Raw genomic sequence first — 20,818 nt, 5'->3', positions numbered from 1 at the left:
GAATCTAGTCTTTTTTAAATGTTCCCAATGTTTTAGATCCTGATCCACCTGGTAGGCTAGTGTATGCATTTATAGATGTGTAAAGAATTGCTAAACTTCCACTTATGCCCTCTGTAATCTATAATTTTAATAAGTCATATGATCAGCCTAGTTGCCATTCTCTGTACCTTCTTGAGGGAGAGTTATGCATTTTTATAGTAACCAAAACTGCACACAATATTCTAGGTGGGGTCTAACTAGGGCATTGTATAATCCTAGCATAATCTCCCTAGAGTTTTTTTCAATATAGCCAAACATTCTATTTGCCTTTTGAATTGCCTCACCCCGTTGACCAGATTAAAGATGACTCCACTATAACCCCGAGATCCTTTTCAAAGTCCTTGTCTCGTATTTTCATCCTGTTCATTAAAAACTTATAACATGGATTATACACCCAATATACAATACTTTATATTTCTTAACATTAAAATGAATTTGCCACAAGTTACAGAGAAGGTCCAAATCCCTTTCAGTTAGCTGGGCTGCAGATTCAGAGTCCACTACTCCTCCAAGTTTGTATCATCTGCAAGTCTTGCAATGTATATCTTAATCCAAGTCATTTATATAAAGGAGGAACAGTAAGGGTCCAAATACAGACCCTTGTGGTACCCCACTAAGTACATCCCCCAATCTGATTGTACACCTCTCACATTTACTCTCTGCTTTCAGTTTTTTAACCAGTTATGTATACAATTATATGTCATCACCTGTATTCATGCTGATTTAAATTTACATGTAAGTCTTTTGTGTGGGGCTTTGTCAAAGGCTTTTTGAAAATCAAGATACATTAGGCAGGATTTAAAAAAAAAAATTGTTATTGTATCGAACTTGTGGTATAGTAATGAGAGCTTTAGTATCAAGTGATTTTCAAACAAAATGTGTTAATTAAATCAATCCATTAATGCTTTGAAATTGAGTTGATAAGGTCGTTAATGAACGCATTTCTCGTTAAAAAGTTTCATTGTCGCAGGTCCGTATTTCACTTCCTGTCTCAACGACTAGATAAGGGGAACTCGATAATCAAAATCCATGTTAATGAGATCAAGAAAAATGAATGGAAGCATAATTCACTGTTATGAAAACTACTAGCGTACAGAGAGAGCTCTCCCGTCAGCAAGCAGAAGCCAAATGGAAATAAAAAATAATGGGAATATCTATTTTGTGTATAATTTCTAAACTTCAGTTAAAATTGTGCATTTTATCATCCAGAATGTACATTTATTACGAACACTTCACATATAAAATGCTGATTTACAATTATCTGGCATGTGGGTAAAAATCGAGCAGCACAGATTTAAAAAAAAAATAATAATAATAATAATTAAACCCCACCAGTCATTTAACCTCATTTGGAGGGATATTTTGCCAGTGCTTACTATATACAACTCTTTTAATGCGAATTTTGCAAGAAAAATACAGCAAGCCATCTACGTATATTGGTTGGAATTTATTTTCTTATGTTGACATATAAATTTGTATGTATTTTAACATGTACAATTGCAGGCTATAAATAAATATGTTTGATGTGCCATTTGTGTTTGTAGTTGTTAGTTATGTTATATATGTATTACATGTGTATAACACTTCATTATATATTTATTAAGCTTTTAAAATTATGATAGAACTCCTCCCCTAACCCAGTACACAATGCACAATTTTGTTTATAAATAAACCCAACATAATTAGAAGTAGCAAACGAACACTTACAGTATTATAAGAACATTTTATATGCATACATTTATACATAAATACATTTAGGCAAAATCTATGTCAGTGATCTCTGTCACATTCCTAGTCGATCTGTGTCTCCTTGTACTCCTGTTCTTTATACAGAGGTGTTAAAAGCCAAGGACACATTCCAAATCCACAATCACCTAAGGAAACTTTATTGTGATATGTAATATGCTGTTTTCTATACCAAGATTGCAGTTCTATAATTCAAATAAAATTTACAGTAGAGGTCAGCTATCATATATTGTATTTTTGCAGAATTCAAATAGGCTGCACTTGCATTGATAACTTCTTGGTAGCAACATTACAATGGGTGCAAATAACTGGTATTACTAATACAAGTTTACAAATGGTTAAAACAACATGTGAATAAATCTCATTCATAACCACAAGTATAGAAAAGGATCAAATATTTTCATAACTACAAATATTGAATTATCTAGAAAGTAATTAACCCTGATCCTGTACACTCTCTCTCTCTCTGTATCGTCGTCGTCACAGCCACGGCCTGTTACATTTCTGTTTCAAGGTTAGTTATATAATACTCTTTCGTTAATTAAAACCCTCCTTTTCCAAGTGCAAATTAATTCCTTATAAATTATAACATTTAACACAGATTTTCTTTTAAAGTCCCATGCAAAATAAAGATTGCAAGAAGCACTGCAATAAATAGTAACATTATTTCGGAAATCAACATAATTTCGGAAATCACAAGGACAATTATTTAATAAAGAAATATGCATAATGACCGCTTAAAAATGCAAAATCAATGCTAAATACTGTTTTCTTGATTAATACTGGAGTCATTTGCGACCTCTTGTGTGTTGACATCATCCACATTATCTGTAACATCCTCAGAAGTCCAGTTGGTTAGTTAAGCTTTTCTGAACTCATGCCGGCTATCCTCTATAATATCGTTGCTATACAATTAAGCTTACCTCTTAATTTTGCTTCCACATTTTGCATGTTACGGAAGTTAAACTAATAGGTCTATAATTACCTGGGTCTGTATAATAATGGCACAACTTTTGCAAGCTTCCAGTCTTCGGGGCTCTTACCTGTTTCTATAGAACTACTCATGTTAGCAGCCAGTGGTCTAATTATGTCTAGCCTTGTTTCCTTAAGCACCCTTGTATAAATCTTATCTGGACCTGGTAATTTTGTTATTTTTTAGCTCATGTAGCTTATTTAATACCTCCATTGATGCTGACATCTTCAAAACCTGTGTTTACTCAAACAGGCAGCATATTATTATTCTCTCTCATAAAAACATTTAAAAATATTTGTTTAATACATCGGATATTTTGCATTCCTCATAAACCTTGTTATCATAGTCATTCCTTAACACCTTAACCGCTTACATTTATAATAGTGGAAGATTTTTATAGAATTATGTTTAGCATCACTGGCAATATTTTTTCATAGACCTCTTTCGGCTTTCCTAACATCCATTTTTACCTGTTTAAACATACTCCTATATTTCTTCCCAATTTTTCTTTCCTTTCCTGAAAGTCATATACAGCAGTCTTTTTTTCTACGTTTATTTTTTTATTGATCTGTTTAACCATCTTGGTGACTGCTTGTTAAACCTGGTCTTTTTCATTTTAAGTACATACTTGTCCTGCTTTAAATCTGTTCTATTGAGCTTCAGCTGTCATATCCTCCAATTTCCCTGTCCAGTTTATTTCTCTCAGTTCCTGTCCTATCCCTTCACAGAATCCCAGGTCATTTCTAATTGAATCCTGTTATGATTACTTGACCCCAGTGGCTCTACTGCTTCTAAACTACACAGCATGTCCTAGTTGTTTGAATACCAGATCTAACATTGCTCTGTCCCTTATCGGGTTTTTGACACACTGACTCAGGAAGCACTCATTTACTGCATTAATCATCAACCAGATCAATTTCTGTGTTACCACGTCCATCTGGATTTTCCCAGTTTAGATTGTGAAAATTGAAATGCCCCATGATTACAGTATTCCTGCCCTTAATGCATTTCTAATTGCTTCATATAATAATTTGCTATCGTTTCTATTCTGGCCTGGGGGTCTGCAACATTCCTCAAATTTACCTACCAGCTCTACCCAAATTTTCTCGCTTTTCTAGCCCACCCCTAACATTTTCAGCTACACCTCCTCCTCTCAATAGTTCATATCCCTATATGTGGATATATTTTCTTCATCTTCTGGATTAGTCAAGTTTCTGTGATTCCAACAATGTCATACTTTTCAGTTGACGTGTTTATATATGATGGAGCAGTCCGATGGGGACTGTGGCGATTCTCATAGACTTGGTTTACTTACGTAAATAAAGTATTGTTCCACTCTATTTTGGTAGTAGCTTTAAGCAAGTTTGGTTTACATGTAGTTCTTAGGGAGTGATATACTTCTTAAAAAAGTAAATGACTATTCATATTAAAATTTGGGAAGATATATTTCAGTTAGAGGTTGGCACGGATAGAAAATCTAGAACAGGGTACCCGGATCTTTTTTGGGTAATGATTAAAAAAAAAAAAAAAATCACAAATATTAATGTTTTAAGTGCATGATTCATATTTAAATACTATATAGTACACATACATACACATTTAGTCCCTTCAGATCTGTAGACTTTTTCAGTACTGGAAATGCACATCATGCTGCAGAATTTTTTGTGACATATATTGGCCATATTCCGCTGTTATTGTTAACATGGCTGTTATGTCCAGTTTTAAATAAAGGATCCTTATTTTATCTTTTTGGTAAGAAACTGTATCTATGCAATAGCTGTAGATAAAGCATTTTGTATTGGAAGCCACGTGTTTTATATTAATGGATAACTCAGAGTTATCACTGACATAAACCAACAGGATCTTATTATGTTGTTTTGTTTCTGATTCAGTTCCTGAGAAGAATGGTCACCACAATTATTATTATTGAGGTGTACTTGCTGCTTGCTGTATTCTTGTTTTCTGTAAAACACTGATATCCTGTCAGTTAAGAAAAGACTTAATGCAAAAGCTTGTTTTAATGTTGTCTCTATTACGCCAGACAGAGACCCGCGCGTACAACATTATTGTCACATTTTCCTAATTTTCTTTAAATTCTCAAATTAATACATCAATACCCAGGTAGTAAAAAGAGAACAGGGTAGCATCAGGTAATTTATAACCCAACTGTACCCGGGTTTTTGGGTACCTGTGCCGACCTCTAATTTAAATTCTATCTTAAACTGGATTTACACAAATATTCCAGATTGTGTTGAAGAACATGGCACTAAACAACAATCACAAGTGTAGCCTGCATAATTTGGGCTAGAAAAAAAAGAAAAAACATCCTTCAGATATCTACTACTCTGTAAATTCTTCACATTTGGGGTTTAATAGCTTTCAACATGAGTCTCAAAATGATACAGTTACTCAAATGTCTTTAATTTAGATAAAACAAAAATTGAAGAAATATAGTGTATCTCCCAAAAATATACGTTATTGCCTAATATTTAGTGAATATTTTTGGCTACATATTATCTTTCAATATCGTTAACCAAAATGAGTTGGGTTTTCACATTCAGGTTCCAATCTTCATTTACTTGATCTGTAGAGCAAAAATACTAAATAGAATGGCTTAGTTACGGTTTACCTGTACAGCAGAAGGGCATGTAATAGTAGTGTCTTATTTAGGAGATTCCTGTTCCTTTAGGAGAATTTTGAGTCAACAAAATAATCTTAAAAGTAGAAGCCAAGCTGAGTGTCTGTTAAAGTGTCTGTAATATACAATATATAAAGTTGCAATATCTTACAATCATGTTCATTTGTACACTTACAGTTTACATTTGTATTAATGTATTAACACATGAGGCTCTGGTTTTGCAAGGTATTAAATCCACTGCCTTTCAATTCATTGTTATGCTTCCTTCAATTGATTTATTGCTGAGCACTGACACATTTCTTGCCAAGATTAAAAGAAGGTCACATTTTGGCTGCAATGGAACAGATATTAATGTATTGAATATGCGTGTATACTACAGTACAGAGTATAGCTATTTCTAACTCTATGAAGCGTCATGAAGGATTGCCAACCATCTGTTTCTTTCTAAAACAGGACGTTCCCTGATTTTATAGACTGTGCCATAAATAATAATGAGACATAGCTGGAGAAAAGAGCTTCTCACAGACTGCTGGTAGGGGTCCAAGTAGGTCACACAAAGAGAACATTCCTTCATGTACTAGCACTGAGGAGAGGAGAGAGCTTTTTGGTATATAATGTCAAACTTATGAGAAATGAAGTTAAGTAGAGTACTTTCAGTTAGTGGCTTCGTAAGTGTGCAGAATCACAGTACAAGCTGAAACATTTGTGCTTCACCAGTGTGAAGGGATAAGCCATGGCTAATTCGTGTATTTATTTTATTTAGAGCCTTTTACACATTGGGAATCACTGTGGAGTGCATCAACCACTGATCCATGGTTATCCAAGGATACAATCTAGGTAGATATCCTGTCTGTAAATAATACTGTGCTATGCAGACATACATTAGTTATTTTATATTCTGCACTTCAGATAATCTTTTAACATTTTTACAACATGCACACAGTTTTTAATACCACGCTGTGGTCTTTTCCTGGAATGTTTTTAGGAACAACCGTTATATTTTGTAGACAACATTTTCTTAAGCAAAGCATTTTTGAAAAATAATGAAATTCCCATATGAAAAACATTCCCCTTACTATAGTACAACTACTTTAACAATTGTATATATCCTTCAGCTGTTACCACATCAATGCCAGTGTACTCATGTGGCAATGTAACATGTGCTGTAGGTGTGTAGCGGTAGTGTAGTTATTTAATACAGTAATCTACTAAAGACAATTTCCGTTTAGCGAACCTTATTGCCCCAATTTAACTATCTACTGCCTTTTTCTTCCTATGCCGACTGTAATAGAGTGGCCGGGTGTCTATGGTGGTCAGGAGGCAGAAAGGAGACTCAGGAATGAATAAATACCAAATTGATTCTCTTAAATCAAAATTATAAACAAAACACAGCTCAAAGAGCCTAAATAAAAAGGCTAGACAAAACAAACTGTGAACACAAAAATTAAACAGAAAATCCCTCACCCAAGTTTGGCACTATCACAGTGAGCTTTTAAATAAAAATGACAATTATTCCATTAAGGAGCAGCCACATTCTCACATGTTTTTGGTAGGGACAGGAATTAACCCAATCCCTGCCAACCCTCATCAAAACACACAGAAACACCCACACTATTTATTTATAGGCAGAGCTCTTGCTCTCCCACACAGAAACCCCAAACCATTGTTCAACAATCTCAATTTCCCTGTCCGCAGACTGGCAGACGACAGGCAGCCAATAAAAAATGAGTTTGGATGCATCAGCAGGACAGGAGAGGGAATCCGTTAGAACAGATGTGCATTAAAAGAGAGAGCATGTGCTGCTGTCATCTCAGACGCTGTTTGGGTTGGCTCAGATTGAATCCACATTAAAGCTTTATAGAACATAATGTTCTTTTTTTGTTATTGGAGACTTGCCATAATTCTAGGGATGAGGCTACTGCTGGCGTTCAAACAAAACAACACAAAAGTAAAGTGAACAGTCAGAGGAAATCAGGGAGGCTTCAGCACATATTTACTGTGAACTTTCTTACATGCTTCAATTTTCACAATTTTTCAAGCTCAGGTTCACCCTCTACGGAAAAGGGGGAAGCTCCTTCGGTCAACTGCCATACGATTACTGTGCCCCCAGTATACTTTAGCAAGCAGATTCTAACTCTAAGCAGTTGTTATTTTATTATTCAGTCAGTCCTATTCAAACTATTTTATGCTGATGGAGATTTTCATGGATTAAAAAATTGTCTGATTACATTTTCCAAAAATCCAACTGAAGATGCAGGCATTGGTAACCACTGGTTTAACCTTAAGAGAATTGGACCCAAGAATTAGCCACATTATTATAGCACATGTGTTCAACACAAAGTTTAAATTGCTGTTCTGATACGTAACCTTGGCTTCCTGTGCTGTAGGTCACATATTCTGACCATTGGTGTGAACATAACCAACAGCACAGGAGGTGATTAGAACTGTAAAACTAACCAAAAGATCAATCAATCTTTGACTAATGAACACTTTCCTTACTATTATTTACTCTTGAAACAGTAAATATTTGTTTTATTGTTTGTTTTTTATATAACATTATATTTAAAGCTGCAGCTGTAGAACAATAATAATAGCTTCTGGTTGGAGGCGTTAACACATTCAAGTCAGGATAATATCTTAGATCAGGTAAAAATAACTATTCAGTAGTTTTTTTCTGTGGTTCCAAAATAATGACTGTCAGGAGAAAAGCCACATCTGCTATTAACTCAGTTCTATCTCTCCCAGACACACTGTCTAGAAATGTAAGTCATGTTTCTTTCTGGGGATTTTTTTTTTTTTTTTTTTTTTACCAGTACAGTCATTTTGCATTCGTCAGTTAATGCAATGCTCTTTGTACAGTATAACAAACTGCATGGGATAAAGCACTTCTTCAGGGAAACTTCATGCACACTACATACATAATATTTAATTTCCTACCTGTTTAGTATCCTGTAATGCAATGGTAGCCAATACAGCAAACACTGCGATCCATTTTGGTGGATCTCAGTGGGTTCCGTGATTCACCAGTAAGCTATGAGCAACAATTATTAGCAGAATTTAATATAATAGTGTCCAGTATGTAATAGCAACAATAGAACAAAACAACCACAAAAACGTAATAAATGCGCTACACTAACTTTTTTAGGCACACGTGGGCTAAGTTTAAAAAAAAAATTTAAAAAAGATAGACAGTCTTGCCTGCCATCAGTTCCCCTACATCCTGATAAAACGTGCAAAATATGGATTTGTTTTTTTTGTTGTTTGTTTTTTTAACATTGTCAAACTTAAGCCAAGAGAAATCGTTTAGCCACTGTTGGTTGGACTTATATTTTACAACAGTGAACACGTTGTAACTAACTCGAAGTTCCCTGTTCACTTTCATCTTCTAAAATTTCTTGTCATGGCACTGCTCATTTCTCGTAAAGATGCTGACATATATGGATTTGTTATTTTCCTCATCTTGGTTTGTATGCTTATATGCTAGTGCTTGTTTTGATTTTTCCCGAGATCCACCAAAAATCTTTTGCAATCCACCCGTGGACTGTGATCCACATATAGGCCTTCTGCTGTAATGTTTGTAACAGCGGGTGCTGCCCACTTCTCCTAGCAGGGACTTTCCAGGATCCCTGGGCTAGGGAGTTTCCCCACAGCTGCCAGGCAGGGACTTTCCAGGATCTCTGGGCTGGAGGGATGGGGACCGCTGGCTGAACAGGCAGAGGGCAGTAATCCATCAGACCTCGCGAGCGCATCCGAAGGGGGACCAGTGGTGGCAATCCTGGCACCGGATTGCGGCAGGCGGAGCGCTGTAAAGACCCCCCAGTTCAATGGGAGTGGACTGGGACGCATTCCATGCTCAATTCAATCTGGTGGCCCATCTGGAAAGATGGACCAAGAGGAGAACGCTCTCCAAGTCGCCGGGTTTTTGGCAGACAATGCGCTACCCTGCCTGCTCACTCTGGCTTCGGAACAACAGGCAGATTTCGGGGCACTGAATGAGGCGCTCCGGAGCCGGTTTGGCAGCAGCCAGCAGCCAGGGCTGCTGTCCAACGAGCTCCAGGGAAGGACTCGGAAACCGGGCGTGACCCTCCGTGAGCTACCTGTGACAAGAGAGGTCTTGAAACGCCACACATTTGCCCACATGCCTCCCGCGGTGCAGGAAGAGCTGGCCAGGGACCAGTTCGTAGAGGCCATCGGGACCAGAGACCTGCGGGCGCAGGTGCGACTCTTCCAGCCCCACAGCCTCCGGGAAGCGGTGGAACTTGCGTATGAGAGGGAGGTGGTCTGGGCCATGGAGTGGCAGGAACCCGCAGGACAGGGTCCACCACGAGTCCGAACAGTGCAGCTAGAGATAGAGGAGGCTGTGCCATGTGAGGGGCCATCTGACTGGATCCCCGAGGTCGTCGCTCTTCTCAGGACGGTAGCTTCTCAGCTCGGGAGTCAGTCCACGACCACCCCTCTTGTTCTGGAGATGTGGACAGCCTGGCCATTGGTGCGCTGAGTGTCTGGAGAGTCGCCGTGCAGTGAACACCAGCAACCCTCAGCCAGCAAAAGAAACCCTGTCACAGCGGAGCAGGGTCCCTCAGTGATGGTGGTTGGGAGGAAAAGGCATCAAGGGAGACCGTGGCTGATGGAGGGAGCCACTGCCCGGGTACAAACTGTGACGGGGGAGCTGGTGCCAATGGAAGGAAAACGAACAGTGACGATCCGCATTGGGGGGCAGTTGCTAAAGCACCCCGTGTGGATTGTCCCAGTCCAGGACTCTTACATTCTTGGACTGGATTTCCTCCGTCGCATCGGGGCCCAGGTGGACTTAGGGGCGGGGGTGTTGAATCTTCCTGGAGGTCCAGCCCCTACCCTGGCTGGACCTAGAACATTGGGTCTGTCGTCCGATGGATCGCAGCCACCGAAAGGTCTCCCTCCTCCTGACTTGTTAACTGCGGTTGATCCCTGTTCCAGCTCAGGCAGTGTGCAGCAAGAGGAAGCAGCCATCCCGACAATCGCCCCGGAAAAAGGGTACCCCGATATCTCCCCCTCGACAGGAGCAGCCTCCTGCAGAATTCCTGTCACCGGTCGTCGCCACCACTGATTCCAGCCGGCCACTGCTACCTGTTCCTAGGCTCTGAAGAGGGGAGGAAGTGACGCATGAGACAGCAACTGCAGTGTGGCAACACAGTTGTGAGGGGCTTTGCCCGCAGCAACTAAGCCAGCTGCAGGAGCTGTTGATGCCCTTCCGCCACAGCTTCGCCACCAAAGCCGAGTAAGCGAGGCAGACATACCGGAGGTGGAAAAGATTCTGCGTTGAATGGTGGATGCGGGCTTGGTGGCTCCTTCTGAAAGCCTTTGGACTGCCCTGATAGTCATGGTGCGTAAAATAAAACGATGCGTGGAGGTTTTGTGTTGAGTACCGGCAACTGAACGGGGTGACTAGGAAGGACTCTTACCCCCTTCCCCGCATTGACGAGTCCCTGGACCTGGTGGCTGGATCAGCCTGGTTCACGTTCCTAGACCTGCGAAATGGCTACTGGCAAGTCGCCCTGCCTCCTGAAGCCCGACCAAAGACTGCTTTTTCCACTGGGCAGGGTCTGTGGCAGTAACGTGTGATGCCTATACACTTGCCGGGGGACGTTACGGCCCATTCTACCAGGGGCCAAACGACTTTGTGGGTTCTCTTTCATGGAGCCTTCTTGGATGAGCTTTGCAATGCTGTTACATGGACAGGTAGTCAAACATTTGCACAAACCGAGCAAAGCCCTCTTTGGGCTCTAGGGTGTTGCGGGCAGGGGAGGGGTGTGTGAGGGCATAGGTCAGTCAGGGTGTCCTCGACTCATGCCGCACCAGCAACACCTGTGGTCTGGCCTGGTGCCTGCGGGCCAGAGCTGCATTGTCCTCTGATGCTGTAGCTCTGAGGTAGCTGCATGTTGAGCCTGCAATGTGTAAAGAAGCGGACAACTGAGGGCACACGCCTCGGAGGACAGTGTGTGTTCATCTTCACCCCTTCCTAGTTAGCACAGGGGTGGTAGCGGTGAGCTGAGCCTAAAAATAATTGGACATTCTAAATTGGGAGAAAATAATTAAATAATTGGCAACTACTAAATTAAAAATTGTGTACTGGATAAGCAAATAGCTGCATTTATGACAATGTATGCAATACACAACATATTTAATGAGCAGTACATCTCAGTAAAACCACAAAATGTTCTCCTTTTTTCTTGGCTAGCAGTAAAGCAGGGCACGGGGTTTATTGCTGGATAAGTTCACTACATGCTTACTAAATATATTTTATTATCCCTGAACAGAACATTGTCTCCTCTTTAAAAATATTCAACATATTTTAATGGCTAATGACTGCCAAGGACAACACTACATTGAATATTGTACCAGTCTTGGCAGTCACCACTCAGGAATTTGCTGAGAGTAAAATAAAGAACAAATGCTGCACCCAGTCTTGTAGCATTGTTAGTAAATGAATCATCTTTAGGGTACCACTGAATGAGATGTATCCCAGCTCATACTGTAATACTAAAAGAAACAAGAACTAATTGACAAAAGTTTTGCCTCATAGTCTTTTTCAATGTCTTAAATCATGATGAAGTTAACAAAATACATCCAGGGTACAGATCAAATCAATACAGATCAGTACAGTACACATCAATACAGATCAATGAATCTTGCCTGACTCCCCCAAACCGAAATCCCACACAACCTGGCTAATTCTTTTAATAGTCCTAAGTTTCCCAAAATTTCAGATGGGACCATCCCTATAAACAACTTGCATTTCAGTAAATACAGTATAGACTGCTCAATTATCTTTAAATAAAGAAAGAAAGCCTTTTCCTTTCATGCAAATAAAGATGCTAAATGATTCAATCATCCCATGCAGTGGTGCATTTCAAAACTCAAGTAGTTTTTCTCCTGGGGTTTATACAGCCACTCCATATATACTTGGCATGTCATTGGGTGTCGAATGATCATCTAGGTGTGTGTCTAGAGTAGTTGCTACATTTCTATTAATTTAAGCGCAGTGCTGTAATGGAAAAACACTTTGTTATGGAGACAGTGCAGAGGAAGAGTGTTGTCATGGTGATAGGATCATTATTGAACCATAAGGATGACTAGAAGTGTTTAAAAGAGCGTGCCTTATCACCAGTTCTGCCATTCTTTGTTTTAAGTCATCTTTCAAAACGTAACGCACCGCTGAATGCATATACTTTAAATGGAGCAGTGTGGCAATGTGCCCCACCCCTGTGTGTATTTGTGTGTTATATGTTGTGTGTGGTGTGTTAATGTTGGTGTATAGGTATTGGTGTATGGGATATAAATGGGTCTGTGCAGCACGAGTGATTTAAAATATATAGTTGTATTTAGGCACAGGGATTACACTTCATGTGCATTTAAAGTATTTAGTAGTATGTGAACACATGCTGGGATTCAAGTGAATAATTTAACAACAGTATATATAGACGCAGATTTTACTTACTCGGGGTTGTGTGTTTGGTGAGTGAAGTATAGATGTGCAGAAGGAGAGTAAAACAAAACAAAGCAAAGTAAAAGAAAGTAAACAACTGTTTTAACTCACCGTGTTTGTTTGTCTGTTAGTCCACTGTTTGTTTAAGTGTTAGTCCATTTTGTTTGTCTGTTTATTTTGGCCTCAATTTTGGTAGTTGTCTGTGTCTCATAGATCGGATTCTGTGAGACACAGACAGCATCACCTTTCAGACTATCCTTAATTTCTAAACCAAAACAATTCTAATAATACATTTCCAATATTCTTGATTTATACAGTACTTTTTGAAATTACTTGAAACTGTTTTTTAGTGAACTGTTTCTCGCCACCCAAAAAATTCAGGCCATCAATGAGAGTAGATTGATTGGGCTAAATTATTATTATTATTATTATTATTATTATTATTATTATTATTATTATTATTATTATTATTATTATTTTATAACGTTGGCTTCAAGATAACACAAGGGCAGCTACAAAGGAGTACGACAGTGTTAACATTGTCATATTTCACTATATCACAAAAGTAAAAAGCAATAGGCAAAACAATATAACCCATTGCAATATCATGGTACCATATTCGTGTCAGGTTGATACCGTATCAGGACCGCTGCTGGTAATTCTATGTTTAGGTGTTAGTTCTAGGGTTTCTTTGTGGGTAATGCACTAGTAGCCGAATTTCAGCTATTTCAAACTTGTTGATAAGGGCACATTTTTCCCCCTGTAATCTGTAAATTAATATCAGACTTCATTAATTCATTCTTTTCCCTTAATTCTATTTTGCTATCTGTGGCAGAAACAGACCAAACTTTGCATCCTTTCAAATGTTCACAGTCTATTGTAAAAATAAATTGCATAGCAATTTAAAGTTTCCTGATTGACAGATTTCCTTATTCTCAGTCAAGCATTACAAAGGGATTCTAATCTGTTTTAAAAGATGTGGCTGAAATACAATGATGTTAAATTGCAGATTAGCCAATCTTAATGACAAGCTTGTCAGCGTACATCCAGACTGAGCTATAATGAGACACATATCGATGGCTAAATTGATGTGGATTAGCCATGAGACAGTACATTTTTCATCCTTCATGCTCTTCTGCTCCTGTTGTTTTCGTTTATCACCCCATTTATTTTCCTATCTCTTTCTAACCCATTTACTTTAATCTCAATCTAAGGGGCTAAGCAGTTGTTTTGTTTGGCTTTCAATGATACAAAATAGGGCAACTGTTTTCATAGCTCAAGCTTTCACTCTTACTGAAATAATGTGCTTCATATTACTTTATAGCAGGTGTCCTAGGCCATGGCTAATCCTTGTATACCACAGAATCAGCCATTTTGACACAACTTGCTCAGGGAGCTTAAAAGCTTGGAAAGATATTTTATTAGAGGTAGGCCCAGTATAAAAATCTAAAGTAATGGCAAAATATATCAGGTTACCTGGGTAACTCTGCATTAATGCTGCTAAAATCTAACAACTTGAGGATACTTAGAGATCTTTGATTATATATTTCAATTTTTTTGTCTCTAGTATGTAAAAATAGCATGTTTTTTTTTTTCTTTTTTATATAAGAAAAGGCTGGTCTAAATACAATGTAAATATCCCTATTACGGTACAGTATATGTTTTTAAAAAATGAAATCTTGTACTCTTAAAATAACTATCAGTTTGTAAAGTGCTGAAAAATGACAATTCCTGAAAAATGGGCAGTTTAAGACTTCATAATTTGTGTCTGTGCCTGAAAACAAAAGTTCATGTGAGGGTTTTAATACTTTTACAATGGGTACAGTGCCTATAAAAAGTATTCACCCCTTTGGACATTTCACAGTTTGTTGTGTTAAAACCTGAAATCTTGATGCATTTAAATGGGATTTTTTTCCATTGATTTACACAACCTCAACACTTTCAATGTGTGAATAAATGGGGGGGGGGGGCAGCCTGGGCTTCCCCAGTGAGGCAGGGACCCAGGTGTAGCACCTAGTGATCAGCTGGCCAGGATGACGCTTCGGCGACCCGCTCGAACATGGTCGGGAATGCCTCCAGGTCGTCCTCCAACGTCATCTTTTGTAGCCTGATCTTGGGCGGGGCAACTCCTGCCTCCGTCGGGGCTGATGCTTTAGCGGCTTGTTGTGCCTGGGCCAGGACCATGGTCTGTATCGACTGGCAGAGGGTAACCATCCGGTCCGCCATCGCCTGCATACATGCTGCTCGTTCGGCCTCCCTCTGGGCGTCTTGTTCCTCACGTCGATGCTCCACTCCATCCCGGTGTCTCTCCAGATCAAGATCATCAAGATTTCAGGTTGTAACACAACAAACTGTGAAAATGTCCAGTTGGGGTGAATACTTACATAGGAACTGTGCTTCTAATTGTATTATGCACCCAGAGCATACACATCGACATTAGAAGATTTATTCAAAACCAAACTCCCAAAATATAATGCAAGCCTACTGAATTTAGACACCTGATATCTGATGGTAAATTGTTTGGTGTGTGTGTGTGTCTGAAAGCAAATTGTACTTATTATGATAAATGTGTGACCTTTTTCAGGCTGGAAACAAACAAAAGCAATAGGTTTCTTGCCAAATATGCATTTCTATTACTGAAAGTCTGCAAATTGTAGAATACAGGCGTCACCTAACAAAGTACACGTAGAGTTAGACAGAACCAAATCTGATAATTTAATGTGTGTAAATGGAATGGAATGGATTAAAAGCAGCAAATAATTGCCATAACATTGTTAATAGGACTTAGAGTCATCACTGGCAGCCATGACTGTGGTAATTCAATGTGACCAGTCTGCAAGGTGTTTAGGTATACATGACCAGTCCTTCATGATATCATCTCAAATAACGTTAGGGAATCTGGAAATGGAAGTCTGAGCAAAGTGTGTTCTCCAGAATTGCACAGACTTAACTTGGTAGCAGCTCTCTTTCAAAGTCTTTGCTGTCTTGCCCATTGCGACTTACTTGCAACATTGAAATATAGCATTTATATACTCAGAATATATGACATAGATGCCATTTGCGTAAAAAAGTGCATGAAGGGCAGTTTGTTTATACAAAAGTGCTACATTAGTATTGCTTTTATATTTCAGTGCCTAGTTCCTCCTGCAATGGCTTTGATGGGGCTATTCAGAGGACATTTAGATCGGCTGCTGGTGAACAAGTCTTCTATGTGGCTACTGTACGACTAGCAACACCTCAGTTTATAAAGGCAAGTTCATTGTGCTAACGTAGTGCGAGACACATTGAGCTTTCTGCCTCCTGTTTTCTGTCATTGCTTTTAGTTCACTTTATTTTTCCTGGCCTCCTCCTGCAATCTGCAATTCCTCAGTAATGGGATTTCTTTCTCCATCAGGAAATCTGTGGAGCTGAAGAGCCCTTTGAAGAGTTTACATCAAGACACAGTCTGGAGTGGAAGTTTTTATTCCTTGATCACAGGTTCGAAATCATATGATACTGTTTTGTTTTATTTTATTTTATTTGTTCATTATTTAACCAGGAAAACCCCATTGAGACTGAAGCATTGTTTCAAGAGTGTCCCAGAAAAGGGACCAAGAGCAGACAGCAATAGTTTAACACACAAATCACACGACAGTCAGAATAGAAAACATTATCATTCCTAATAAAAAAAAAATTGTCATGTAAATGTGACCTTTCTTTAACCCGACCTTCAGCACATATCACTCTGACTGAATTGTTTACTGGAAAATGTATCTGATTTAATCAGAGGTAAAATCTTGCCGAGAACTACACTCCCAGGATACACTGCAGAGATGACGCATTGAAACGAGCAAAGTGAAAATCAGGAAGTAAAATCGAAATAATTTTATATTAAACAGATAACAGATAGGTACAACAAATAATCACTGATTAATTATAGCACTGTGAATTTGTTATTGATTGGTTCTCAATCATTGTGTGGGCAAACAAGTGAATGCTTTGTTTTGTGTGTAAATATGTCAAAGGGGAAATACTTTCACAATTCTGCATCTTTTATTAAAAAATAATATGACGTACACATGCAGCTGCATTGTGGATTAAAAAGGTTCAGTGTTGAATTGCACATGGCAAGATTTCCAACAAACCTTTTAGTGTTTTCAACACTGTATGTGCCTTAATTGTCTCCTTTATATTTTTTTTTTACAAAGCAATTTTTCTTCTTTCTAAAGGGCTCCACCAATAATAGGATATCTTCCTTTTGAAGTCCTGGGGACCTCTGGTTATGATTATTACCATGTGGATGACCTGGAGCAACTAGTAAGATGCCATGAACACTGTAGGTATAATGGAGGGTGCAGTGGAATGCACACTGTTGGAAAATTATGAGCCATATTCATTTAACTTTAGATGAAGCTAAGAGTTACACAGGTGCACCACAATTCGTCCTGCTACAATTCGGCCCTGACAATTAGCCCCCTCGACAAATCTTCCCCATGACCGTCCGTCCCCACAACTGCCCCCCCGACCCTCTGCCCCCCTGACAATTTGTCCCTATTATAGATGTACATACATTTTAGTGGGAGCAGTGGGGTGCGGGACTTTATGAATGCTACATTTCAGTTATTGATAACTATTTTTTTTTGTTTTCTTATTTTGTGAAGTTAGTCAGAGTGGATTGAATTATTAGACAATCAAAATAAAAATGTCAAGTCTGAAAACCACACCATTCACTGTGACAGCTGTTAGTCTGAAACGTTCTGAATTGCATATGTTTGGTTTTTAAAGTGTTCTGGTTTTCTTAACGTGTATAGTAACAAAACAAATCAATGATGGTCATCTTCTCTTACAAGGAACCAGGACTACGGTAAGTAACCTAACGTTCTCTTTCAATTCAAAGATGACCACCAACATACTTATGGGAAAGTATAGTAGAGCAGTCGTGAGGGCTCAAGATGTAGCCAACCATCTGGTAGGGTGTGCGGCTACCCGCTCAAGTGGGGGAAGCCGACATTGTCATGCACAGTTGAGACTGTGTCCACAATCCAGTGCGACAGTCGCTGCTTCGAGAGGGGATGACCTAAGGTGTGTATACCGTGACAGACTAAGAGCTGGACAGGGCGGTGCAGATCTCTTGTCCTATCCACGTAACACCTCAGTGCCCACACCAGGCAGAGGAAGTTCAATCTCCTATCTCCTTTGAAGAAAACAGAGGTGAATGTAAAGACTCCAGTTTCACAGATTGGTTCGTGTGGAAGGCTGTGATCACCTTATGGAGGAAACAGGGTTTGTACATAGTGACACCCTGCTGCCATCATCTCAAATACCCATATAGGGTGTAGACAGTGCCTGTAGTTCATTGACGTGCTTTGTGGAGGTGATAGCCAAGAGGAAGGCTGTCTTCATAGACAGATACTTCAACTCTATGGAGTGTATGGGCTCAAACGGGGCCTTCGTGAGAGTCTCCAGTACAATATCAAGGCTCCATACAGGGAGAACGGCTCTCCTTGGAGGGCGTAATTGCCGAACACCCTTGAGAAAACAGCTTGCCAAGAAATGCGCACCTGGAGATACAGAATCAATGGGGGTATGGCAGGCAGAAATGGTACATGTGCCCCTTGTAGCAGAAAGTACTGAAGAGCAAGGTAAACAGCCTGCAACTCCAGCATGTTTATGTGCAAGGATGTCCAGCAGCCCAACCAGGTGCTGCAGACTCCTTTGCCTTCCCAGACTGCCGCCCAACCCAAGTTGGAGGTGTCCATCGACACCATCTGGCGATTTACAACTACTCCCATTAGCATGCCTTTGCGCAGATGAGAGGTCCACCAAACACAAGCAAGACACTGTCGGCCGTGTCAGTCACGCTTTGGATGTAAGTGGAATGCATTGAGCCACGCTTGCAGGTTTGATGGCTGATATGGCTGCAGCCATCAGACACAATAATTTGTGGCACAACACCAAGGTAACCTCCGATCCCTCTCATAACAGAGAGAAGCAACCTCGAAAAGCTGCTACCCTGGAAAGAACCCTCACCCCAGGAGGCCACTATCGAGAGCACGTCCTCCTCTACCATCAGTGTTGGCAATTCCCGCTCACCCTGAGCTCCTCTGGGGAGACAGGAATTGGTACTGGGGAGGTGGAGGAGGGGCTGCGGCTGGAGCAGCAGGTGCCTGCTGTATTGTCAATAGCTCTAGGACCTTGGCCATCTGTGCCTTGAGGTCCATTATGTCCCTCGTCTGCCTAGAACGCTTAACCCGCCTTGCTTGTGGCGATGGGCAATGGCTACAAGGGGTCAACACCTGGGTCTGTGAGCAGGGAATATCATGCAATGGGCTCTGAGACAATTGGAGGAGCGGGGGAATATTTACTACTGGGAATATTTTGAAAAAAATTGCAGTCAATATTACATATTGCCATAAGTACAGTATTAAAAAACTTAACACCAAGATTGTGGCAATTGTACATTATAGAGGTGCTACTGATGTTGCTGTTCTGTTGAGACATGTTTGTTTGTTTCACCAGTGATGCAGTTTGGAAAGGGAAGATCTTGCTGCTACAGGTTTCTTACCAAAGGACAGCAGTGGATCTGGCTGCAGACTCATTACTATATCACCTACCACCAGTGGAACTCTAAGCCCGAGTTCATTGTGTGCACTCATGCTGTTGTGAGGTACTGGGACCTTTTACAGCTGAGCATTGCTACTAGTGGCTTTCCATTTACTTACAGGGTTGTACTGTAAGACATCAGAGTACAGCATATAACCTACAAACTATGATAATAGGTATGCATACCATATATATTGAACAGTTTAGATAGGGCCAGTATCATTTCAAGTTTTTGGCAGTGTTTCCATACAGGTATACTTTTCTACTATGTACTTTGAGATACCATTATCGAACCCTAGCAGAACACAGAATTACCAGCCATGGCAACACAATGGATTGGAAATTAAATATTGGACAGTCCTTCTGATTTACTACTGTAGCACACCATAGTGATATGGGACCATGGCACTGCAATGGATACTCAGTATGTATTGATTCATCAAACGCAGAAATTGTCTCATTTAATTGTACTGTATTTGTTAATTTGCTACTTGACACAAGAGCGTTTCATTATCATTGTAGTGTTTTCTGGATTATCTTTAAAGGCCCTTTGGCAAGGGCATACAGTATTGATTTGGGGACAAAAAATGTGTTAATATTTTAGCAACCTTTTTAATTATGTTCTTCCTCTTATTGTTTTCACATAAGAAAAGTAATTACTCATCAGATATTTTTTTTCCCTAGTGGCAATGGTGTTCGAACAGAAAGAAGGCAAGAACTCTGTTTGGATGACAGCCCCATTGAACTTGTTGTCTCACCTGTACTCAAGGTATGAGCAGACTAATGAAAAATGGTCCAGGCTCCTCATTCTCACCCTGTGATTGTGGGAATTAAAAAACAAGTTGAAACTGTAATGAATACGTCTTTGACCCTGCAATAAAAAGGAGTCTTTTCATACCTTCTTTAATCCATATCTTTAAAGACGCAATTATTAAATCTGAATGAAACTGCAGTAGTCAAACATACCAGCTATCTTCTTGAATCAGTGAATGCTTGTGTCTGATATTTAGAATAGAAGTGGCTGTTTTTAAATAAAGTTGTATGTTCAATTGACCTAGTGCATATCTGTATAATATAATTTTCTAAGCATGGTTGCACTTTACCTTTCTATTCACAGTCATCTTCCCTACCCAAACTGCTCACAGAAGTCAATTTCAAACTATAGGATACAGGTTTAACTGTACTAATACAGCCATTTATGATACACGTTCATACACATTCTTATTTTTATTCTTCATTTTATGATATTTACAGCTTGCTCTCTGTAATTAATAACAATTTTTATTATACATTTTTCTTATTCATAAAGCATGTATAGATGCACTTATATGAACACTACATAAAAAAGATATGAACAATTGAAATGACTTATTCC

The 20,818-nt window shown here is 39.4% G+C and overlaps 1 protein-coding gene across 6 annotated transcripts in view; it reads left to right on the top strand.

Moving 5' to 3' along the window:
* The window catches only part of LOC121320480 (60S ribosomal protein L31), a 174,510-nt gene that overhangs the window by 122,014 nt on the left and 31,678 nt on the right, over window positions 1-20,818 (top strand). For 5 of the 6 annotated variants that reach the window (XM_041258838.1, XM_041258837.1, XM_041258836.1 and 2 more), the window contains exons 8-12: window positions 15,993-16,111; window positions 16,256-16,338; window positions 17,070-17,176; window positions 19,360-19,507; window positions 20,128-20,212. In XM_041258838.1, coding sequence (XP_041114772.1) covers window positions 15,993-16,111; window positions 16,256-16,338; window positions 17,070-17,176; window positions 19,360-19,507; window positions 20,128-20,212 — 542 coding nt within the window. Of the gene's footprint in view, window positions 1-6,193; window positions 6,234-15,992; window positions 16,112-16,255; window positions 16,339-17,069; window positions 17,177-19,359; window positions 19,508-20,127; window positions 20,213-20,818 lie in introns of those variants that run through there. The other variant, XM_041258841.1, reaches the window with a different exon arrangement.

The sequence above is a fragment of the Polyodon spathula genome, chromosome 9, assembly GCF_017654505.1.
Source record: "Polyodon spathula isolate WHYD16114869_AA chromosome 9, ASM1765450v1, whole genome shotgun sequence".
NCBI lineage: Eukaryota > Metazoa > Chordata > Actinopteri > Acipenseriformes > Polyodontidae > Polyodon > Polyodon spathula.
Note: the sequence above shows the minus strand (reverse complement) of the source record. Positions and strands in the feature narration are given on the sequence as shown.